Source organism: Fusarium musae, chromosome 11 (genome assembly GCF_019915245.1).
Source record: "Fusarium musae strain F31 chromosome 11, whole genome shotgun sequence".
Taxonomy (NCBI): domain Eukaryota; kingdom Fungi; phylum Ascomycota; class Sordariomycetes; order Hypocreales; family Nectriaceae; genus Fusarium; species Fusarium musae.
Genome location: NC_058397.1, coordinates 493097 through 516925, shown reverse-complemented (window position 1 = coordinate 516925; position 23829 = coordinate 493097). Strand labels below are relative to the sequence as shown.

General features: G+C 47.8%; 9 protein-coding genes across 9 annotated transcripts; 4 read left to right on the top strand and 5 right to left on the bottom strand.

Annotated features, from left to right (window-relative positions):
• Window positions 1-740: 740 nt before the first annotated feature.
• J7337_013220 (uncharacterized protein) lies at window positions 741-1515 on the bottom strand (the record flags this gene model as incomplete). The annotated part of the gene is made up of 2 exons (XM_044830716.1): window positions 741-1050; window positions 1106-1515. The coding sequence occupies 2 exons, from the start codon at window positions 1513-1515 to the stop codon at window positions 741-743; spliced, it is 720 nt and encodes a 239-aa protein (XP_044673991.1).
• A 4063-nt stretch (window positions 1516-5578) lies between these two features.
• Window positions 5579-5970, bottom strand: J7337_013219 (uncharacterized protein; the record flags this gene model as incomplete). Its single annotated transcript, XM_044830715.1, has 1 exon — window positions 5579-5970. A coding segment is annotated over one exon (392 nt), but the record flags the coding sequence as incomplete, so codon positions are not given.
• A 525-nt stretch (window positions 5971-6495) lies between these two features.
• On the bottom strand, window positions 6496-7470 carry J7337_013218 (uncharacterized protein; the record flags this gene model as incomplete). Its single annotated transcript, XM_044830714.1, has 1 exon — window positions 6496-7470. One exon carries the CDS (start codon window positions 7468-7470, stop codon window positions 6496-6498), a length of 975 nt encoding a protein of 324 aa, XP_044673989.1.
• A 355-nt stretch (window positions 7471-7825) lies between these two features.
• J7337_013217 (uncharacterized protein) lies at window positions 7826-8701 on the top strand (the record flags this gene model as incomplete). Its single annotated transcript, XM_044830713.1, has 5 exons — window positions 7826-7875; window positions 7931-8108; window positions 8155-8325; window positions 8372-8428; window positions 8483-8701. 5 exons carry the CDS (start codon window positions 7826-7828, stop codon window positions 8699-8701), a joined length of 675 nt encoding a protein of 224 aa, XP_044673988.1.
• Window positions 8702-9009: 308 nt separating this feature from the next.
• On the top strand, window positions 9010-10014 carry J7337_013216 (uncharacterized protein; the record flags this gene model as incomplete). The annotated part of the gene is made up of 1 exon (XM_044830712.1): window positions 9010-10014. The coding sequence occupies one exon, from the start codon at window positions 9010-9012 to the stop codon at window positions 10012-10014; it is 1005 nt and encodes a 334-aa protein (XP_044673987.1).
• A 291-nt stretch (window positions 10015-10305) lies between these two features.
• On the top strand, window positions 10306-10955 carry J7337_013215 (uncharacterized protein; the record flags this gene model as incomplete). Its single annotated transcript, XM_044830711.1, has 3 exons — window positions 10306-10382; window positions 10431-10627; window positions 10678-10955. The coding sequence occupies 3 exons, from the start codon at window positions 10306-10308 to the stop codon at window positions 10953-10955; spliced, it is 552 nt and encodes a 183-aa protein (XP_044673986.1).
• Window positions 10956-14890: 3935 nt separating this feature from the next.
• On the bottom strand, window positions 14891-15383 carry J7337_013214 (uncharacterized protein; the record flags this gene model as incomplete). The annotated part of the gene is made up of 3 exons (XM_044830710.1): window positions 14891-14969; window positions 15021-15258; window positions 15305-15383. 3 exons carry the CDS (start codon window positions 15381-15383, stop codon window positions 14891-14893), a joined length of 396 nt encoding a protein of 131 aa, XP_044673985.1.
• Window positions 15384-17068: 1685 nt separating this feature from the next.
• On the top strand, window positions 17069-18776 carry J7337_013213 (uncharacterized protein; the record flags this gene model as incomplete). Its single annotated transcript, XM_044830709.1, has 2 exons — window positions 17069-17678; window positions 17728-18776. 2 exons carry the CDS (start codon window positions 17069-17071, stop codon window positions 18774-18776), a joined length of 1659 nt encoding a protein of 552 aa, XP_044673984.1.
• Window positions 18777-22268: 3492 nt separating this feature from the next.
• On the bottom strand, window positions 22269-23519 carry J7337_013212 (uncharacterized protein; the record flags this gene model as incomplete). Its single annotated transcript, XM_044830708.1, has 3 exons — window positions 22269-23327; window positions 23414-23481; window positions 23510-23519. The coding sequence occupies 3 exons, from the start codon at window positions 23517-23519 to the stop codon at window positions 22269-22271; spliced, it is 1137 nt and encodes a 378-aa protein (XP_044673983.1).
• Between the last annotated feature and the right edge of the window lie 310 nt (window positions 23520-23829).

Here is a 23829-nt window from a genome sequence, read left to right as displayed (position 1 = left end):
AATGGTGCATTGAATGATGCGGGTTAGGCTGTCAAGGAGTACGGTAGTGGTTGCATACACCGCCAGCAGCTATGCCTTGATAGATGGAGGGGATCCTTTGCAAATGATTTCCAGAAAGGTATAGTTCCAAAGTCTAATGTAAGGCCTCAGATAATAGCACTATTTCGGGGCCTGATATGAATACGCTAAGTACCGATGGCCAGCTAAGATTATATAAGTGAGAAGACATTGACAACTGTTGCTGTCTTCTCATGCGCCTGGTCTAGTCACAGCTTTTAACTCAATTCTGTATCTATCTTATTAGCACACTATCAGCTGGGTTATTGCCTTTCAAAGTCACAGTTCAAGCGAGGCTCTTGAGATCTGCAGTGCTGACGATCTCTACACTCTCCGGCGTTTCAGCTTCGGCCGAGAACCGGATGGGGAAATGACTTGGCCTTAAGATGCCTCGAGACGGGCGTGCTGATCAGTGGATACGAAAAAAGGGGTCTTGCGCCATCGTGCCGGATCATCGTGCTCTGACTCTCAACTGTCATGTCAGTTATCATTCGTTTCGGAAGATATCGACCGATCTCACGAACCGAGCCGATCACTTGGCGGGGTAAACCCATCTTGTCATCAACAATCATGAATCTTGAGATACGCTATCTAACCACTACAAAGTGAGATTGAAAATGGACTAGACTAAACATTACATCTGGTATCTTCAACGCGTCGAACGAAAATGAGAAATGGCTAATCTACACGACTCTGAACTCAACCGTCTTCTTGATCACATTGCCCTTGAGGTCCATGTCCTCCAGGTTAATTGACCCGTCGCCTTGTGAGGAACCGCCCTCAATGATATGATCTGTAGAATCATTTCGGGTCTTATGGGTACGTGTGCCGCCGTCAACACCGACGACATGCTCCGTTCTAGTTTGGGCAAAGTCATCCTTTTGTGTTGAGGTGAAGCGACCAGGCTGGCTGCTCTGGTGGACATAGCGATCACGAGAGGAGGGGTAATCCTGGGTACCGTTGAACTTGAGTTTGGACGAAAGAAGATCGATGCTACAAAAGTTAGATTAACCCCGAAAAAGGTACGTGAGAATAGAGAAAGACTTACTATAACACCATGGAGTACAGGCAGAAGACAGCGTAGAAGAATCGGTCCAGTTGGGTAGCAATGTTCTCCGCCGTCTGGCCAGCCGTCTTGAATGAATGCGTCACAGCGCGAAGCGTACCCTGCAGAGCCAGAAGAGCGACTCTTATTTCCGTGCTTCGGGCCAAGTATTGGAAAAGACCACCACTGCGCGCAATCTCGGCAGATGAAGTCTTGGCCGATGTAAAGAGGACGATGAGGAAGTATGCGCTGAGGCATTCGAGCGACGCGATGAGACCGAAGTAGGCGATGTGGATATGGTTGATGGTAGTCAAGAGATCCTCATTGCCGGCGAGGATTGATTTGACCCGGAAGGTGATGATAATGACGCGAACGACGCAGATGCCGGCGATGCCTGACCAGAAAATTGACATGAAGACCCTCCATCGCGTACCTCGAAGGACTCGTTTCAGGATGATGTAACTGTAGAATAGAAGACCTGCTTCTTGCAGCTAGTAACCGTCAGCTCGGCACGCCCAATTGAGTCATGCATCAATCATACCAGCCAGAAAATATCTGCAAACACCGAAGCGATCGCAAGCATCATGGCAGGGTGCTTCTGGTAATACACGTAGTAACACAACCCGTTAGCGATGGCGCCCGCCGCTGACGAAAACATCGGTACAGCGGCGAGGAGCGTCCAATTGGTGATACCACAGACGAGACATCCCAGCAAGACATTGCCCATGCAGATGGTCATCAAAATCGACCAACTGAGCTCAAAAAACACCGGCACCGCTGCATCCGCCATTGTCGGTCGATCAAGGTAACGTCAAAGGGTGGTATGGATTGGTAAGAAAAGAACGAGTAATGGAAAAGCCGGAGAAAAAAGAAGGAAAAGAAGAGAAGGAAAAAGCAATGTGACACTGATGGCGTTAAATGAAGATCTTGGCCTCGATGATCACCCTCCTTTCCAGCTAGTTGGATCTCAGCTGGACTGGCGACTGGCTGTCATATCATAAAGTTCCCGAATAATCCCCCCCTCGTAAAAGGAAAGAGGTCGATTAGTTTTTGACCATTGCAAATTAGAGAGGGATACCCTTGATTCCAATGGCGTCGGATACAGTGCACTCCGCGGTAAGAGATTGGCTCGTTGGTTGCGAGAAGACATCAGTGCTCAGGCTATCCTGACAAGTGAAGTGATGGGTTCTCCGCAAGTCGCAGCCCAACCCATGGGGAGGTGTCAACGGTTGGGTACATCGGTTTCGAACTAACGAGCTTGGTCAAACAAGCAGCGCCCAGCTAATCCCGTTCTGTAAGGTCTTGACTCGTGGCTACCGCGCGGGGAGAAATGAGGGGGATGAGCAGTGCATTTATTTAAAGTTTTGACTTCGGCATCTGGTCTAGGCATCATTTTCCGCTTTGCTTGTCGGTAAGGGGTAAGGTTGAGAAGCCGGGGTAGATCGCTAGGGCGAATTTATTTTCAGCCCTCCTTTACGGTAATTCGTATCAGGCTGTGAACCCCTGTTTCTCTGGAATGAGCTGGACCAAACTCTGTTGACCCCCCCTTCTCTCCTCATGATTCTTTTTAGTTGGGGGATATTGTGTTGTGTTGCTTTTTGGGCTGGGCTAATGCACAAAATGCCTGATTGCATCATGCCATGTGTTCAATTAGCAGGGCTGGTGATAAGGAAGGAAAACGCCAGAGGTAGAGATCTAGAATGGTTGAGGGTGACTAACTAACCGAGTGATCCGTCTCCCGATGCGATCAGTGCCCACGGAATGTGGGTGCGACAGCCGAGTTGCCGTCCGCTCAAGGACAAGGCGTCTTGTTCATGCATCAGCACGTCTCAGACATAAAGCAATCCCTCGACTCAAAAGTTCCTTTGCATTAGATACCTCTTCCTCTTCACACCATCTCCATCGCGGCATTTTCTTTCATCCGCTTTACTGGTAGCATAACTGTTACAGCCGTTGCATTCTCCTGGTTCCTGGGGTAGAATCAATTCCAGACCTCGGGGGAAATGCCTGATGATAACCTTGTTTTCCCCCTCCCGTGGCGTTGCCCGTGTGATAGGCGAAAAGAAGACAAGACGCAAGCCACGAAATCGGAGCTCCGCGGATTTTTGGAAGACAGCGCCGGCGCCACAGACATTCTCACATGTCATCCTAACTGCCGAGTGGCTTGAAGAAGTGAGGGTTGATAGGGTAGCTAATAGGTGATTGATGCTAGCGATTCTGGACATCCCACTATCCCACACTACCTATGACTCGAGCGCAGCGGGCCGGCGCTACTTTGTCAATATTGTACGTCAAAAACAAGGCTAAAAGGATCATTAGTCAAGAGGCGTCTGGACTTGTGTTTATAGCTAATATTTATGTAAAATGGCGGAAAGAATAGGGGATGAAATGTTCGTTTATTATGTCGCATTGACTCGCGTAGAGTTTTCAGGGCATCGTAAAATACCCCAGTTTTCATCTTGAATAGATTGATAAAGTATTATTGAGATTAAACCCGTCACGGTGAGGTTTCCTCTTTAGGGTTTAAGCTTTTCACGAACCCAATCCCTATGCTTAAATTTCCTATCTTCGTGTTAGTACTCACCGCCGGATCTGACAGCATACCCTACAAATCCCATCTACCCATTTTGGGATGAAGACAAGTCGAACATCAGTTCATGGCACATTCGAAATCACGGCCTGCTAATGACCTGCCTGTGACTCAAGAGACGGGAACTTCACGCGTATGCACGGGCCAGTTCCCGGTTGAGCTTGTTGGTCTTTGCAGAACGCGGAATCTTCCGTGATTTTCAACTAACCCAGTAGTAAGAGGAAGGAGATCCAGAACAGATGGTCGAAGCTCGAGAGTTAATACGAACTATGGAGTCTATCCACTGTCTCCATGTTTTTGCGAAACCTTCAGGGTAGAACACTATCATAATGTTAAATGAGTCTCATCATATGCACGACGATAGAAAGCTGGAGCAGGGCTCAGTTCAATCTCAAGTTTCGTGCATGTTTCTTTTAATTTTTAATATCATATATGACAGGGTGGTGGTATTAATGTCGATCATGACTTTCTATGTAGTCCACAAGTGACATCCCAATTGAATACGACCCTGTTTATTTATTTATGCTGGATTCTCGGCGTGAATGTCATCAAACACGTTATCAGAGAACTCATTAAACCACAACTGCGGAAAAGAATCAAGGTCAAAGAATTCATTCGAGCTCGCAGCCGTGTCATGACTCGTCGCATCCACCCCTTCACCAAAATCGTATCCGAAATCCGTATAAGGAAATGCCGGTATCTGCGGGGCCTGCTCCGGAAAATCCGGGGGTTCTTGCTCAGCCGACACAGCACCAAGTCCCCTTTTCAAAATATTTATGCTACGCTGTATGCCAGGGCAGCTGACTGTGATGGCGTTCAGAGCTCTCATAAACATCTTGAATCGCTGGGTAGTATCAGGCCTGCCGCTTTTCATGTCTTGCACGACGACCGTGGCTGCGGTGTAGGTGCAGTAAGCCATGATGTAAGTGAAACGCTGGAAGCCGAAGGTGTTATCGAGGAGCTGAAGAAGTTGTTCTACGGCTTGAGAAGCCTCTTGACATGCTTTCCAGCACGCTGGGTTGTTGAGAAACGGCCGGTGGAGTAGGATCATGGTGGTATGGTATAACATTCTGAACATGTGTTAGAATGATGATAGTGTCAGGGCATTGTGGACTTACTGTTGGGCTACGAAATGTGTAGGCGGGCATATTTTGGCTTGGTAATCCACATGCAAAGCCGATGGTAAACTTGAACGCCAGGAATGCAGCCTCTCCCTCGTAGTCTGCACAAAGTCCAAGACATCTTTGGTTCGTTTGCTTCCATAAATACTGAAGAGAATATCGCTGATGATAAGGCTGATCTTGCAAGTATATGCAAAGCACAGTAACAAGTGCGATGGTCTCGGCTGATAGCTCTGAAGTGCTTCATCATCTGGAATTGGATAAGGCGGCCATAACTCGGGTTCTGGCTCCTCTGGTAAAGCAGGGTCCCATTTCGGCGGCTCAGGTAATGACGGCGTTCTTCCAAGATACAAGCTCAAAGTCTTGTCCCAGAAGAAGCAAGACCATGCGAGATGACGCCCGAGTTGCATCCATACGACGTCCTCAGATTTCCCAGGTGATAGTGAGAACAGGCCAATGTCAATAGCAACTCGAAATGCCATCCCGCCGTACAGCCAAGCTTGCGATACAGATCCTCTACCGATTTCGCGAGCACTAAACTGAAGCAGTGCTTGAACTAATGGTATGGATCCTTCTTTGTGTATCTCATGACTAAACTCCAACTTTGCCCTAGCAAGCAGCTGCTCTGTCAAATGCCGTTCCCTGAAGCGCGTCGAGTGCAGACATAACACGCTCAACAGAAATGGGGAGAAGAATTTCCCACCGACTGCGGCGTCGCGAAAGAATAAAGCTCGTGGGACAAACATAAAGTTCGCGTGAACCCACGTCCAATGCGTCGCGAAAAGACGTCGAATCACTTCCTCTGGAATGGTGAGATAAACTGCTGCGCTCTCGACGGCTTGATCCTCCCAGAACTTTAACTCAGGTGTTTCCATGGGTAGAGGCTGACGTGTTTCGGGGCTATGTGCGACAGTGATTTGACCCGTTGTTGCTTGCGATGGCGTATCCCCAGGATCATGGACCGCGGATGTAGTGTCGTAAAACGACCGAGTGGGATACATGTTGCCATCCGCAACCTCAATGGTCGGAAGAGGCTCTATGAGCGTTGGCACTATCGCGCTTTCTGCCGCGCCAGCTTGACAAGGTGCCGTGCTGGTTCCATTCTTGTTCTGAAGGTCTTTGATCGTCTGCTCAAGCTGCGCTATCTTATCCGCCATAGCGCGGATTTGAGTCATGGGCGGCGGCCGATCATATTTGCAAGTCTCACTGTATGCTATGCATATACCACAGACGGGTTGTCCTCCATCGCAGCGGACTTTGCGGGCACGACAGTTGTTGCATGTCAATCGAGCTGTTTTCTTTGGGCGGGGCGGGGATTCTCTTCGCTCTCGCCTTGTCTTGGGCATTATGGTGTTTGTTGGGTGGCATATGTCTTTCGTGAGACGCAATTTATTTTTATTTTCCGCTTACTTTGGATGGGATTTGGAAGGAAGAGGCTCATCGTGATCTGGTAACTGAAGAGAGGTTGATGACAAGTCGAGATGGAGTGAGCATTGGAGTGACTGATCACGGAAAAGCTTGAGTCTACTTCGGGTTAATGCTCTCCACTACGCCGCATCACCATGAGATGTACGTCAGCTTATTGGAGAATCTCGATTATAAGAACACCAATGCGAGGAAAGGTATTCATAAAAATCTACAGTATTCTGTATATACGGAGGACGAAATGATGTCTCATGCATCTAAGCTACTCTATTCCCCTTCTCCTCTCCCCTCAACAGCGCCATCGTAATATCCGCAACCGCCATCCCACTTTGACTCTGATTCTCAACCGTCGAAGCACCAACATGCGGCGTCAAGACAACGTTCGGCAACGCCAGCAACTCTGGGTATGCCTCAATAGTCGGAGGCTCAACCACCATGGCATCAAGACCAGCGCCAAATAACTTTCCGCTTTTCAGTGAAGTCAACAATGCATCCTCGTCAACGATGCCTCCCCGAGCGCAATTGAGCAGAATTGCACCATCTCTCATAGCGGCAAACTCTGCGGTTGAGATGATGTTCTCGGTGTCTTTGGTAAGAGGTAGATGAAGAGTTACGACATCCGATGCGCTCAAAAGATCATGTAGCTTTGATACCTGGCGAAACCTGCTCTCCCCGAAGGTGCTGAGCCACTGTTTCCCATCTGAAAATGGATCATAAGCGACGATACTGCCCTCCATAGCTCCAACCCATTTCTGGGCAACAGCGAGTCCAATGTTCCCCATCCCAATAACTCCCAAGGTCTTCTTGAACAAGCTCTTCCCTAGTGTCTGACTCCTCACGATAACCTCCCCATTTCTCGTTCGACGATCAATCTCAGCGACACGCCGAGAAATAGTCAGTGCCAAAGCCAGTGTAAGCTCAGCAACTGCTTCTCCATTCAAGCCGGGAGTGTTGTACACTTTGATACCCGTTGTAGCAGCTGCTTTGAGATCGATGTTGTCGACGCCAACGCCTTGCTTGACGATGTATTTCAGCTTCTTGCATTTGGATAGTTCATCTGCACCAAGACGAGTCTCGCTGCGGAGCATAACTGCATTGGCGTTCTCAACATATTGGACCTTTTTTGGATCTGTTGGGAGGACAACATTGATGTCGGATGATTGCTGCAGCACTGCGATGGCGTCTGGATGGTAGGGGTCCAAGACGTAGACCGTTGGCTTGGAGTCAGCCATGATGGCAAGCGAAAGATCAGAAAGTACTTGACAGAAAAATTCAAGTATCTTAACTACAGGGAATCTGTGTGCGATTTATACAGATATCAACTGAACCTTTCGCCGTGCTCCCAACGTGAATATCTTCCGGGATACTTTCCCGGAAGTTGTCCCGGACGAAATCCCGGAAACTTGCCGAGAGCCAAGTGCGCCCATATCAACCCACCAAAACCCATATGAATTTCTTTCTTAGGAAAGACTATATAAATACCCAAATTCAGCATCAATGAGCGTTTCAAGGTCATTTCACAAGGTCCTCGTCGCCAACCAAACTCCATCCCGTCTTTACTTCTCCACAACCGCAACGTTATCCACCATGACATCTCCAAACCTTTCGCTGGCTGAGAAGCTTCGCGCGTACTCCACGTAAGCATAAAAAAGGTGCATCACCGTGATAAAACTGACAAGAGTTCTGGTGCAGATGCGACGTGTCAGGCGCGTTGCTCAAAGTGGGCGTTCCTCATGGCGGTTTTCTTCCCAACTTGAGCATGTGGTCACCTCTCAGACAAGAAGGCGACAAAAAGCTCATCGGACCGGCATACACTGTCAAGTTTGTTCGCAACACTCAGACCAATGCACCAAAGCTCAAGGAGCATTACGTAGGCTGCTATTTATTTATGATGAGCCCTTTCTAACGGCATAAAGATTGATACTATCCCAAAAGATCATGTAGTCTTCATCTCGGCGCCTCATGGCATCTTCAACGCTGTGTATGGTGGTTTGATGAGTACCCGTGCCAAGTATTCTGGAGCTGTCGGCACGGTTGTCGACGGTACTTTTCGAGATTTGCAGGATCATCGCAAATTAGACTACCAAGTAGGTTGCCCATGGCGTGGTTAGGGTTCAAATTAACAGGTTAAAGGTATTTGCTCGCAATGTCGGTACGCCGAGCTTTTATGAGGTTGCTCGCCCCAGTGAGGTATGTGATGTGATATTCACGAAACGGAGGGCGCTCATGACTAAAGTATTACAGGTTAATGTGCCTGTGAAGTTGCAGGATCCTGCTCTTGATGCCACGATAAACCCTGGGGATATCATATTTGGAGATTTAAATGGCGTTGTCTGCGTGCCGAAGGAACTTCTCCCAAAGATCGTTGAGATTTTGCCAGCACAGGTTGAGGCTGACGATAATATGGCGCGGGATATTGCTCAGGGCAAGACATTTACTGATGCAAAGAAAAAGTATCGCTGAGGGTAAAAATGCGAGGCCGTAAATTTGATCCATGTAGCCCTAGATATAGAAATTGTACTTCATTACTGGTTTGTAATTCAGAAGTGAATAGCCTCAGGGTAGGACGGAAATGGCAGCTTGTAAGCGGTAATATTCGGAGATGGACGGGTTTAGATAAGCAAGATAAGCGAATTCACGTTAGCGGCTTCACAACAACAAACCTCCAAATGCTGACGATACCGCCCAAGCTATAAAAAGACGCCATTGAAGTCATTTCCACCTTTTCTTTACCTTTAAATTGATTCATCTGGGCTTATCACTTATTCATTATGGCCGTGTTGCGCTGGGGAATGCTCGGAACGAGCTTCATCTCCGACGTCGTCGCCCGCTCTATCCTCGCCAGCCAAAACTCCACCATTACCGCAGTATTCGGTCGCAACGAAGACCGCCTGACAGCATTCGCCGACAAACATGGCATCGAAGAGCGATACACCTCTATCGATGAGCTACTCGACAAGGCTGAGATAGACGTCGTGTACGTCGGTCTGCCGAATCATATGCACACCCCCGCAGTTCTGGCAGCTGCTAAGCGAGGCAAGGCGATTTTGTCTGAGAAGTCACTTGCGACGACGATGGACGATGCCAAGGCTATTGAGAAGGCTGTGAAGGATGCGGGTGTTTTCTTTTTGGAGGGGCTTATGTATCTCACACATCCGTTGATGAAGAAGACGCAGGAATTGCTTCTTGAGGGCAAGATTGGGACGGTGAGAGGGGTCTCGGGATATTACTCAGCCAATATCTGGAAGAAGGCCAATCCTCTCAGCATGGGAACTATCTACAATCTTGGCTGTTATCCAGTCTCACTTCTGCACTTCGTCATCGAGACAGCGTTTGGCAGCGATGCCTTTGCAAAGCGGCAATTGCACGGCTTCGGCAACATCTCAACAGAAGGGAGCGTCCATGTCCGCGACGCATCACTAACAGTCCGCTTCGACAACGGCGTTCTTGCTAGTCTTCAATCAACAGACAGCTACGGCAACGACTCATCCTTCGCTATTCTCGGAGACAAAGGCAGGATCAGGTTCATCACGAACCCTTGGCTGCCAATTGCAGGCGACAACATCATCGAGATCAAAACCTACGGCGGTTCAACAGAACAAATCATCGTACCAGCAGATATGGACGCGTTTGGATATCAAGTGAAGAAGGTGGAAGATTATTTATCCCGCGGTGTTAAAGCAGCTGAACGGCCATCGCCGAACGTTGATCAGAGCGTTGAGATCATGGGGCTTTTGACAGAGTGGGAGGCTTTGATTCAGAGCCAGCACAAATGATAGCAAGAAGCATAAATTGATTGAGGTCATGGTCACTGAGTCAGAATCGTCCAAGACATGTTCCCGGTATAATAATGACGTTTTACTGAATCAGTTCTTCGTGTTTCTTCCGCTAAAACAGATTCGGGCAGAGTAAATGGTGGTGACGTCAGCGTTACCCGCTCTTGTCCAACGTCTTCCAAAGATCTCTACTTAAGGTATTTATTGATTTCATAACTCGCTGCTCTTCTTAGCTCTTCCAACCCCTCATTCTTCCATCGGAAATTGATTTTATTCGATAATCAATACAACATGTCCGGTCTTGCCGCTTTTCGATCTGGGCGGAGTGATGAGCTCCAGGACCTAGCGGAGCAGCACTTTCAGCATGAGTAAGTCGCCTTGCAATGGGATCTGAATCTCATACTAATAATTAGTAGCTTGAATGACGACGATCGGGAAATCTTGAGACGCGCCGGGAGTAAAGTGTCAAACCACGCCAAAATCGGATCGCTGCTCGGCGTTGGTCTGGGCGTCTTGGCTGCTTTTCGACTGCGAAAGATGCGATTGACGTACTTCAATGCCTTCAAAGCCATGGAGAAGCCTGTAGAGGTCAGATTTGCAGATGGTCGTACAGGTACGTCGTACCTTCGCGCAAGCACTATAATACAATACTGACTTTCTCAGAACCTATCCCGGATATCACCGCTCACCTTACACCATCCAAGTGGGGTGACGCAGCCACGTACTTCTTCTTCTCCGTGGGCGGCTTATTCATCGGTGGTGAAGCAGGTCTTTTGTCCGGCACCGCATCGGCGTCACGCACTATCACCAAGAACCCTGAGGCGAAGGAGCGGATAGAAAAGGCATGGAAGAACTACCGCATTGATGCGATGAAGCAGGAGATTAGAAAGTTGGAGGGCAAGGAGGGCAAGTCAAAGCTTGCGCAACTCTTCAGTTCATGAGAATGGATGAATGATTCAGGCACTATGTAATATTTGCATCGGGCATGTTGGGGTTTGGGATATTGTTGAAAGTGTTGGATATACAACCAAATGAGTACAACTGAGGACTACAGATTTAAAAGATAGTGGTGAAAGGGGTAATAATATAGTTGGTTTCTTGATAAAGATAAATCTGCGCGTTATTGAAGTTTCCGAGACATCCGAGGCGGAAAACTGAGAATCATGGACCCAAATGTATATATGGGATCCAGTGTGATGGAGCATTCCCCACACCAGGAATACCTTGTTCATCGTCAACATCAAGAGAAATAATATCTCTTTCGACATCAACTTCTCTCCTATCCTCGCCTGGCGTGTTCTCTCCTACATTTATGGCCTTCTCAGCACCATAGGCCTCATCAAGCCACTGATCCCTCTTCGCTTTCGTAGCAACATGAACTGCTTCTTTCAAATACACTTGTATGTCCGAAAGACAAATGCCCCTTGAACAAGGTATCATCGTAGCTCCGCAATGGTGATCTCAGTTGGGGATGATCGACTGTTGTGACCGATATTATGGATTTGTGCATCTCGCATACTCTTTCCAAGTCGTCTTCATTGTCCGAGTCTGAGAGCTTGTTTGCCAATGAAATGATATGCTGATTGCAAAACTGTAGTATACAACGGATTATCCTTACCTACAGCGTCCACGGCCTCTTATGCTAGTCGACAAGCTTCTCTAGCATCGCTGTCAGATTCTGTCGCGTCACAACGAAGGCTTAAGGCGAAGGCGAGGCTCATAAGCGATTCAGCTCTATTGGGATCGTCGACCGAAGAACCATCGACAGCTTGTTGCAATAAGGTGATGGACTCCTCGAGAGCACTTGAATCCCCTTGTGCTCGTTTTGTGATAAGAGATAATACTTTCGAAGCGTCTGTACAAGCAAAGTAGCTGTTGAACAGAAATCGGGATCGTGTTGCAACATGCTTTTCAAGCAATTTCTCAGATTTGGAATAGCCACTTCCAAATCCTCGAAAGTCAGGCTCTCGGCTAAATCATCTGCCATTGCCCCAAAGTTTGTGAAGGGGTCTACGATAGAGCTTCTGGTAATGTGCTGTCCGTCACTATTGCCGGACCGGAACCAGTAACGTAGGTAGCTGGCCAAACCTCAGGGATCAAGAAAACATAAGACTTTAGAAGAGGATGCTAGAATAAACTTTACAAAGACTCCCCTAAACTAAGACTAAATCGCCCAAGACTTTCCATCACTTAGGATAAAGGTCTCAAGTTTTCTTGTCTCCCTCTGCCAGTATGTAACCCTCCCTTATCATCGATAATGAAGGTTGAAAGTAGGCTCTCAACTGATCAAGGCGTCTGCATAAACCCCTCACGACAGAAAGGTGGCATCACCTAACTGGCTGGATCACTTGGGTGTGGCTGCATGACTGCAGAATGGTTTCAGCTGAGTGATATTATAGCAATCCAGTGTGACAATTCACACAAAAAGGGTGTCAGCAGATGGGTTCTCCGAGTTGAGGCTCTGCCCTGTGAAATCTCACCCACCAAAGGTTCTTGTTGATGCTAAAAAGGCATAAATAGACTGCCACAACCTATTGTTTCCCTACTGGCCTATCTTCTTCGATGTATGATAAGCTTTGATACCTCAATTTCCACCCAACTATCGTTTGACCCAAATTGAAAATGTCTCAAGACAAGTACATTCCCCGATACAATTCAACTTACTGCGCGTCCACTAACACCATGCTTAGTTCTAAGAGCCGCCGTTTTTTAGAAATTGGCCGCCTGACAGCAGGCCTGCAGAGACAGATGGATGAGGCGTTAAGAAAGAACAGTAATGTTAGATCAGAACTTGAAAGAAGACAGTCGATAGAAAGATTCAGAGCTATACAACGTAGTTCAGAGGACTTGATAGGTGAGCTTGGAAGAATGGGTATCGCCGACCCTCGTCAAAGTACATCAACGCGAGATGCCAGGCCTTCTTTACAAGGTCAGCCTGCGTCAACTGGCAGAAATCGTCAACCACAAGCGTCAAGTTCCTCAAATACCGAGTTGACTTCGGCGTCGCGGGGATCTAGACAAGGGGAAAGGACGTCACAGAGCCCAGATATACGGTCGTCAACAACGCGAGAAGCGAAACCCTCCAGGCAACAGCGTCATCGACCGTCTCGGTCAGAGGATCTACCCACAAGCAGTTCAACAGTCTATGGTCAACCTACGAGATATCAGTCTGAAACACCAACTGGACAGTGTTTCAGCCAAGCTACAGGCACTCAGCCATCCCAAGTCTATCAACCTTCGCCCGGATTCCAGCAGAATGCAATCCCTCAAACGTCTTCTTGGCAAACCCCTCCAGCCCAACAGCAGATATATTATCAAGGTTCTACACCTAGTACCACCGCTTTTAGTGTAACAAGGACATCGGGGCAACAAAACCCTACCGTCTCTGCCAGTACCGAGTCCAGCGGGGATGAATACGTCGACTATCGAGGCGCTCCGTATCGAGGAAGCCGCAGGCAGTCTCGTGACGTCGTCGGGAGTGCCTCTGCCCGTACTAACACAGAATCTACCCGAGGACAAAGATCACGTAACCGGTCTACGTCAAGAAGTGCAGCGGGTAAGCCAACTCCAAACCCAAGTCAGCCAACGGGAAGGCCTTCATCTTCTAGACACAGACGATCATCGTCAAGTCCCTCCAATTCCTCCGCAAGAAACAATCGTCCCCCGGCAACAGGAAGATCAACACTTCAAAGTCCTGCAACAGGTCAGCCTCGACAGACGGCTGCAACAATGCCATTTCAACCATTTGGGTTATCCAACACGCTGCCTCTACCGAGTCAACAGCCTGATTCATCATATCAATTTCCTCCAGGTAACCCTCAGGGCCGACCGTATGCTGGGTATAGTCAATCAGGTTCTTCAGACAATCGATATCCAACTAGAGGAGCACCGCCGAATACCGGAACGATGACAGCGCTGTTTCAGCAACCAAGATTCAATCAATCTAGCCAACAGAGATCTCCCGTAGGCTCTGTTGTATCGATGTCTGGGACCTCTCTTGGCTATTCGCAGCAAACTGATGCACGGCGAGCAAGGAGCCCAAACACAACTGCGAATTTAAATCAGAACTCGACACCTCGCCGGATGTCAACGCCCCTTCTAGGATCTATCACCATGCCAAATGCGTCCACGTATCCAGTCAATTATCAGCCGACAACAACCACCAGGAGGGGCATGAGCCCTGGCCGTTCAGGACTTCAGGGCCAGGGCACCCCAAGTCAGTCTGGGACGCTACCTCCTTTGGGAGGTACCAGTTCGTCTGTAGGCTCGCCAATGTATCCTACAGGTCAAGTCCAACAACCGGATGGGCCAAGAGGAAGGAATGCAAGTCCACTTAGAACAGGGCAGTATGGGACAACGAACCAACGACGGGGTTTGACACCACCGAGGGGAGCTGATGAAAGACGGTAAGGAGGACAAAAGCAGTACTTAGGAAAGGTTAAGTTAAAGACTGCAAGAATAAGACTGTATTCTTAGTAAGCTATTTCGGTGAGGCTAGCTTTCGATGTTAATTGTTACATATCAATTTCTATGCTTTATCGTGGACAGGCCTGAGCTAGGCCTACACGCGAACCTTAAGCGCTAATGGCAAAGAGTCTAAGGGACATCGTTCTTATTTCACTATGGATCAGAACATTCCACTCTATGTTGTATCCTTCCAGGGTTAATGAATTATGAGAGGCAATGACTAATCTATTCGCAAGAGACTTACATACGCAAGATGTACTAGCTACTTCGGGATGCTCTTCGGGATGCTCTATTTTCTGTTCCTCCTTCTTTCTCCTTCTATATACATAAATTGAGTCAACTTTCAGGGCTCAGAGCCTATCGTGTCTACTAAAGCTTAAACAATGAGCCATCTTCCCATCAAAGACTCTTAGAACTCTCTGATCGTTCGGCACCCGGTGTAGACTTCGAAATCCTTGCAAGCTTTGCTAGGAACGTCTCGAACTGCTCTAAACACACCAAGTTAGAAGAAAACCCGGCCAAGGTCAGACACCACTTACCTTCGCCCTGCAGGACCTCGAGCAGCGCTGACGTCAACAAGGTATGCATCTCCCCAGAAACACTGAGGGTTAATGACAAAACCAGCGGGTACTTTGAAAGCGTCACAGTAAACACCGAGATGTCGGTCATTGCGAGGGCTTGTGATAAGCTGCATTCGATATCTCTCTAGACCTTTCTCGACACAGTCCGTTCTGTATCGGACTGTCATGGAACAATCCGCTCGTTTGACCTCAGAGGCTGATATGCGCTAGGCATGAAGTGTCGTTAAGAAGCAGTGACTTACTATCAGGAGTAGGAGTAGCAAAAGCTCCGGTGATGAGTGGAATGGCCATGGCAGCCTGGGTGAACAGAGTGAATTTCATTTTGAAGGGGGTTTGGTGAAGGTGCTATGTAGCTGAGGAATGAGAATCGAGTGAAGATAGAAGCTTTCAGTGCCGAATAAAACTCTCTTTTATACCCGCTGATATTTGTCTTTTTGTTACTTGCCTTCTTAGAGTCTGCCCGGACCCAGAACTGGTCATGCTATATCCGCGTTCTCTACTCTGTACGCCAGTGTCATTGAACAGGGCTGTGTCTTCAAGACCTCCCTGCCTATACCTCTACTTCCCAAACAACTTCTTTGTTCTCTAAAACGATTTACTTCTCTCCATCAACATGAAGTTCTCAATCCTCGCACAGGCCATTCTGGCCCTTCCTGCCCTTGCTACGGCCATCCCTGAGCCTGTCGACGTAAATGGAGGTAGGTCTTCTGAGGCTTGGTTTAATGGATGTTGGGCACTAAGCATTATTCTCAGCAGATAAGCGGGCGAACTGCAAGTTGACCCTCCAGTGGAAGCCCAACTGGTACGAGCATGCCTTGAGAAGATATCGAGTTCAGCTTATCACGAGCCCTCGCAATGACGACCATCTTGGTTTATACTGCGATCGTTCAAAGTTAATGCTGTCAAGCTTGAGAATTTGCAGTGCTTCTAGACAGATGGAATCTATGTGCTCGACGTTAGCGAAGTTCAAGGTCCTGCTGGCTATGCGTAAGTCCTACCATCCCCATCACTGTTGCTGATGTCGAACCTTTTGGAGTCATAGCGAATACAAGAACCAGCACAACCTTGCCTCGAAGACGTTCAGTCGTGGAACTGGCTGCGATGTGATTCAGAACCTCTAGGCTGCATATGGCAGCCTTTGAGAGGCACTTGGTTTTCGGGTCAAGTTATCAGGCTTAGATCAATACTATGGCAAGCAACCCAGGTATTAAATAGGAATTTTGACTTGACTGAAGCTACAATTACACCTTATTGTATAATTCGTAGTTTTGAGCTTGCTCAATTTCCTTCTACAATGCAGAGATGTTGGGATTCCTAGCAGATAAGTGGTAGGCAAACCAGTTCGTTTGTGTAACAGTTCACAACTAATAAATCAGCCGTATCACTCATTATACTTCACCTTCCACCAGAAAATGTGTGATTCCTATCCACTTCGTGGACACAGCAGCTGCTCGCTGTGAATTACTCGTGGGACGCATCGAGCCGAACCGCTACTATGCTTAGACGCTGCTCCACAATGACCTAGCTAACAACTCAGCTCAAGGGTGGTTTGGATCAGTGGTTACAACTGCATGGAGAACCCTCCAACGCAGTGGTGACTTGACTGATAAGAAGAGCCGCAATAGTAGCCAAGCGTTGTAGCGCCCCTGCCTATTTTCAAGCACCACTGCCACTGCGGAATAGTTGAGACCCCTCAGTAGGGACACATTGCAACAATCGCCTTGTATTTCGCTCAGCCTTATTGCCAAGCTGCACATGGAGTCATCGGTGCAGCCCCCACTTGACCTACTTCCCAAGATTGGCTCAAATTCGAGTGATAAGCGCCTTGCGCAGAGGCGGAGTTCCATGTGCAACACTACAGTGATTCTAATTGGTTTAGTCAGACAGCTGAAAAAGAGGTTCTCGCACGCGTGGTTTTCTTGGGCTTGGCTTATGCTATATAATAGCCCTTCCGTCGGAGTGTCCTTCAACCTCTGTCTTCTCATCTCAACTGCTACGACGACAAGATGCAGTCAAAATCACATCGGTACGAGGCGACATCAGCTCGCGACATAGACACAGATGAAATCGAGTTGAGTTCTACCAGAGAATCGTCTCGCAAGGGCAAATATGTCCGACATGCAACCTTTTCTACCCACGGATGGGGTTTGGAACTCCTGACGTCTTTCACGACCCTCGTTTTGTTTGCCGGAATGGTTGCGATATTCTGTAGCATGCGCGACAAGCCTTACTCCGAATGGCCTCTTTCAATTTCCATAAGCACCACCATCGCCATCTTGTCGACAGGTTGCACAGCTGCCATGATGCATAACATCAGCGCTTTTATCGGGCAGCTTAAGTGGCTTTACTTCAAGCGATCTTCGCAGACCGTGTATAACGTTGAAAGGTTTGACGAGGCCAGTCGAGGTCCACTTGGAGCGATTCTTCTCATCTTCAAAGTTCCTTGGAATCTGGCAACGTTGGGAGCTTTTATAACGATACTCCGTCTGGGCTTCTCTCCTCTTTCTCAGGCCGTGGTTAGCCTAGAACCAAGGGTGGTGGATGTCCCAAGTAATGATGCGACCTTTGGATATGCGCACGCATATGATAGAAACATGACAACCGGTTTTCAGTCCCGTAGGTCATCAAAATGAAATGGTATACAGTAACTAACTGTCGTCCCTAGAAATACCGCCGGACACACAGATGCAATCCGCTATCCTGCAAGGCCTTTACGACATAAGTTCCATCCCAGTATTCAAGTGCGGTGGCGCCTGTCTCTGGAGAGACTCTTATATATCCTTGGGTTTCAAGAGCACATGCAAGAATGTCACCATGTCGGCGTTGGAAACAAAACACTGCACGCAATTCGATCGTAATTGCAACTTCACAACACCAGGAAACATTACCCTTACGACTCAGCATGTACTGACCGACTCTCAAACCACTTTTAGAATCAACGCGACACGTACTCATTTCGATTACCATGAGAATATCGCCACATCACTGGACGACATCGTGAGAATCGCGGTCTGGAGGTCAGGCCATGATGACAACTACATGGCTACTGATGTCAATATCACGGAATGCACCGTGGGATTTACCGCCTATGAGTACCCAAGGGCCGAAGCAAACGGTAACACCTTTTTCTTCGAGAAGATCTCTGAAATTGACATTCCGCACGCCAATTTGTCCTGGGATGTTCTCCTGCAACGGGGCTATCTTCTGAGCAACAAAACCTCCAAACTACCTCCGTTCAGGATATCCTTCATCGACATAAGGGCCCTGGAAGCATTTTTCGAGTCCACGACGTTTCAATCTGAATTCGTGAGTGGAAACGCAAAGAACAATAACCCTGGGCTCAGTGCCGCCCTGGATGGAGATACTAATCTCACGCGTGCTTTCGACAATATGGCGCGGGGTATGACGGACTATCTACGCTCAGGACCAAACCAGAAATTGGCTAAAGGAGTTCGGAGAGAAAGCCAGATCTTTGTATTCATCCGGTGGTACTGGTTGATTGGCCCTGCGGTGCTGGAGCTTGCTGCGTTGATATTTGCCGTGTTTACTATAGTGGGCACTGCGAGAAAGCATGAGGTACCGCTGTGGAAGTCTTCGGCCCTTGCGCTATTGAGCTGCCGGCATGATATAGACTCGGGTGTAATTCATGGAGAATTTCAGGACGTCAAAGAGTTGGAGAACATGGCAAAGGCGTCAAAGGCACGACTAGAGTAGCGAAGATAGGTTGATCAAATCCTTATAACTAAAGCTCGGAATGTTGCAAGGACAAAGGAGAAGGCAGTTGTATGAGTTCGTATGTGTCGTACTTTTCAGTATGACATCCTTCCCTGTTCAATCAATGGATGGAAGTGTGTTTTGATCCCCGATTAGATGATACACGATCAGACAACATGCTGTTCAGCAACAATCAGGATGATTGGCTCATGATCATAGCCGCTAGGTCGGCTTTCATGGGTAATTGTTGACACAGTTAGTATACTGCCTGAACTGACATTCTAAGACTGTTATTTTGAGTTGATAGTCCCCGCAACTGATAGCTCACATCATGCACCTCACACACGAACCCGAGATTACACAGGGAGCAAGCGCTTAGAAAAGGGAATGCACTGCCACGCAGTTCATGGGGAGTGAGTACCGGCCCCTTGAAAAACATATTTCTCGTGTTATAAAACCTGTTTATATTATTCGATTACGGTATTTTCCTCCAGTTTCACGCAAGAACTCTCCCCTCAGCATCTTTTACACTTTCAACCTTTGATATCTAATTTCTCAGTCTTACCCCTATTTTAGACAACCTAGAGCCTTTTCACCATCCTCTAAATCAGCAGCAGGGGAGAGTGACGCTATTTCCTTTAGCTCTACCAACATCACTCGTCCATGGCGGCGGCTGTCATCTTCATCTTTGTCTTTCTGCTAGTCACCGGACTGCACACGTATCATTGCATTAGGACAAAGACGTGGTTCCTTTCTTGTTTTGTCATCGGTGGTTTCAGTAAGTCTCTTCCCCAAAGCAACTATTGCGAGACTGAGGCCTGATTAGTGCAAGTTTCTTCAGAGCTGAAGTCGTTCACTTCTAACCTTGACCCAGGGGGCAGTGTCTGCCAGCGAAAGCCCCAACTAGACTCTGAAACCTTATGTAGTCCAAACTTCGCTGTTGCTGATTTCATCAATTTTGTTAAGCAAGCATTTGCATGACCCTCGGACGTATCATCATAATTACCGACAGCGAGCGGCACTCACCTATCAAGAGGCCTGGCTTACAAAAGCCTTTGTCCTCAGCGATGTTGTCTCCTTTATACTCCAAGGTGCATCTAAGGTGCAGGTGAGTCTATGCTGTCACTCGGCTTTTTCCACTTTTATTCTCATCGTTCTTAGGTGGTGGCATGATGGCAGGTGGTTCCCTCGATGCTCTACACAAGAGCGAATGCATCGTCACTACATGTCTCGTTGTTCAAATCGTCTTCTTTTTATGGCTTGCTGTAACTGCAGATATGTTTCACATAAAACTTGTAGATTCTACGCCCGTAAAAGTTACTGTGTCAGGGATTCCTCGGCAGAGGTACCTCTACACACTGTCCATCGCCTCTGGTTCTCATACTTGTACGGTTCGTCTTTCGCCTGATCGAATACGGGCCAGGAAAACGGGCTATCTCATCTCCCACGGGGCTTACATATGCATTTTCAACAGTGTAGACAGTGTATTGATGTTTCTCGCGTTAATCTCAATATTATTGGGAGAATTAGAGTTTTCGCTGGATAGTAGCTATTAAGGACTCTAGCAGTGCCAGATATTCGCAAACTGTTCACAAGGTTACTAGAATGTGATATCAAAGAGACTAGTAATACTTGCCGGACAAAATATCGACTTGGAATTTCCTCTTTGCTTTCCAGATCAAGATTACAAAACTTAACCCCTTAAAGAAAAGAAATTCTCACAGCCTCCTGCATCATAGCGTTGCAAACCTTTATCTCAGTTTCACGGTATATTCAAATACAATAATTAGTGAAAGTGAGTAAGAGCTCCGTAGTTGCCGATGCGTGACACCTTGGATAATTTGCGAGCCTCTCGTGTGCTCGTTCGAGCCATGATTCCGCCACGACAATACGATAAGGCAACATTTGCAGGTGCCTTTATTTTAAGGTGAGGTATAATAAAGAATCTTAAATTGTATTGGTATTACATATGTCGCGCCCAAATATCGCAAAGATTAAATATCAATCAACATCATCCTAATAATAATAGTTAACACCCTCACGAAACCTAACAGCCCCCACTTACTCAACTCCATAAGCATATTTCCTACCACTCGATCAAGATGAGTTTGTCTCATCACCAACACAACGTTCGAGAACGTATTGGCTAGTGTCCTTGTATTGAAGGTGATCAACATACCAGATGAGGAAAACAACCATGACAATCGCCATCAAAACGGAGTCAAAAATATAGAGAAAGATCTCGTGAAAAATCAAAAACCCGGCGTTGCCCTGAAGATATTCGATAACACGAAAGATGCTTCGAACTAAGATAATAAAACTGACAGTATACAGGATCTTTAGGTCAAGCTTCCATGGGAAGGCATTCTCTCGAGCAGCCAGTGTTGGGCTTTTGAGGCATTTTCTGTGGAACAACCCCGAGGTGATAACGAAGAAACCGAACACCACGATCTGAACAAACAAACCAGCGAGGATGATCTTTTCACCCCGCTTATATCCCTCAATAGTGCGGGACGATTGAATCCCGCCTCCAGCTGCTTGTAGTGAGAAGGATAAGATATCGCCACAGACAAAAGCCTTTGTCAGCCATCGAACGGGAATCAATGAGAGATGTTGGGCTCCAAGGGAGATGATGATCCGGCCGAGTATCATGTAGATCGAGGCGGCGAAGAGGGCGGGAGCGACGAGGATAAGTATGGCTTGGAGGCTGAAGGCAGGTATAGACTCCTTATTGCTGTGGGATACGACTCGGGTAGCGTAACCAATGGTTTCAACTGTGAGAGTAAACTTAGAAATGTTCATCTATCGGCATCCGTAAATCGCAAACACGTACAAGCACCGCCTACTGCAAATGGTATGAAATACCAGGCACGGGCTTTTTTGAGGCGCCAGATATGGAGGCAGGACAGTATCGCGAAAATGATGGCTGCGATGATGGCTGCAGGCAATGATGGAGTATATCTGAACAGCTTGAAGTCCGGCTTGCTACCAGCAAGAGTCTCATTTCTCGAGAATATGTCCATGTCTGGCCGTAAAGTCGATTAGAAGTGGCTTTGAGGTCGATATTAGAGTAGTAGTGGTTGAGCGAAGGGGGGGATGGCTTTTATGGACGAGATAGAATTGACATTCCATTGCTGGAAGTGAGAAAATAGGACTCATTGGTTGCTTTAGGGAGTATCCCGGCCCAGCCTTCATATCGGCATCAGGGCCGTTTCGTTTGGCAACTTTCGCATCTCGGGTTCTATGCGAACCTAAGACGTGGATGAGATCGCATGTTGTAGCTTATCAGCTTCGGCTTACAGAGGTCACATGCCAACCCCGCGCCATATCGTTTTAAAAGCGAAAGTGGGTAACGAGAACGAAAAGGTCGACAAGGGACCCTGAGGTAAAAGCCTGCAATCAGCATGGAGGGGCATGCACAGGTCATGATTCGTTACCTCGTCCCCGTGGCCCTGGCAAGGGATATTACGCATGTGTAAGCATGAACAAATCTTAATTCTTCGGCAACCAACCAATCTCCTCCATGGGCCATACTAAATAGGGCAGATACTTCTCTCCAACAGAAGCATATATTCGCGTCATAATATGACTGACCCAACCGCTCAGCCACCATTGACTAGGCAATTTGTGCAACAAGACACAGAAGTAAGAAAGGACAACAAGGGCTTCCGGTTCTTCTTCCGCCACAAACTCGAAGAAGGCCTTGGCTGGGACAGTCCAAGAAAAGATGTCAACCAAGTCTTTATCACCATCCGTCTCATAGAAAACACCATACGTCTGGTTCAACGCGCGAAGCGTATCTTGGTAGATAGAGCGCTGTACTGGATCTGTAATCGTCTCATCGATGAAGGCCTTGAGCTGTTGCACATAGTCGATTTCGAAGACACGCTCCCTGATTTTGAACCGTCTGCGCGCCTTGGATAGAAGGGCTGAGAAAGGGCCGAGGGAGAGCGTGCTGTCGCCCAACGAGGCGAAGCTTGCGCACCCGTTGATCAAAACCACCCAAGGAGGATATGGGCTGTCTTCGTTCTGTGGGGTTTGTGCGAACGCTGCATAATTTAGACCAGGCGTGACGAGGAAGAAATGCTGGAGGAACTTACAGTAGTAGATAGTCAAGATGGAAAATGCAAAGAGCTCTTGAGCGTTGGCGTTGTCGTAAGCGTCGATGAATGGAGCTGCGATGCTGAGTGCCTGGTTGTGATACACAATAGCCCTTTCGCGGAGGAGCTCCTTTCGTTCTGTTGAGAAGTGGCTTAGATGGAGTGCCGAGACAGATAAGATTGCCAGCATGGCATAGTCACATTTGAGACAAAGCCTCACAATGCGGACTCGCCAGAGATCTCGGACTGCCACATCGTTGCTGAGCGTTGCATAAGTCGACGTGCAGAAGTTATGCATGAGCTCCAGGTCTAATAAACCAAGACTTGGCGCCGTTGCAGATGGCGGCGAGGTAACTGGCGTGGCGTGGTGCCTGATATGGATCGGGACAGTATAGTGGCATTCTTCACCTCGTCTCTCGCAGTGAGCGCAAATAGGTTTCTCTTCTCCACACTAAAGAAAATTAGACAAGGACCTTGCATATGGAAGAGGGGGGATAAAGGCTGGATTGAGACTTACTTTGATGCGTCTTAACTTACAGGTCTGACATCCCGTTCTCGATTTTCTGTGCCCTCGTTTTGTCTTGGAGCCTCGATGTTCCGAGGTTCTAGATGAGGGCAGCGGTGTCGGTGTACCGCTCGACATGTCCAATACCAGTATTCTGGATCTTGATGGGTGGAAGGTTAAAAGGCTCGGGATGGAAAACGAGAACGAGAAAGAGAGATCCGAACGGGCACTGGAATAAAAGGAACGGGGCCAACAACCCCGGGCCTGCGCGAACGACTGCAACGTCTAATTGGCTGCAGCTGACGATTGTGGGTGTTTCGCGTGATGATCTCGTTTAGCCTCGTTTTCGTTCCGCTATGCGAGCCAAGAATTGACTTTAGCCTATTCTTTAGACCAATGACAGTCAGGGGGCCGGGGAAACAAACTTGGTTCTTTTCGATGCAGTTCA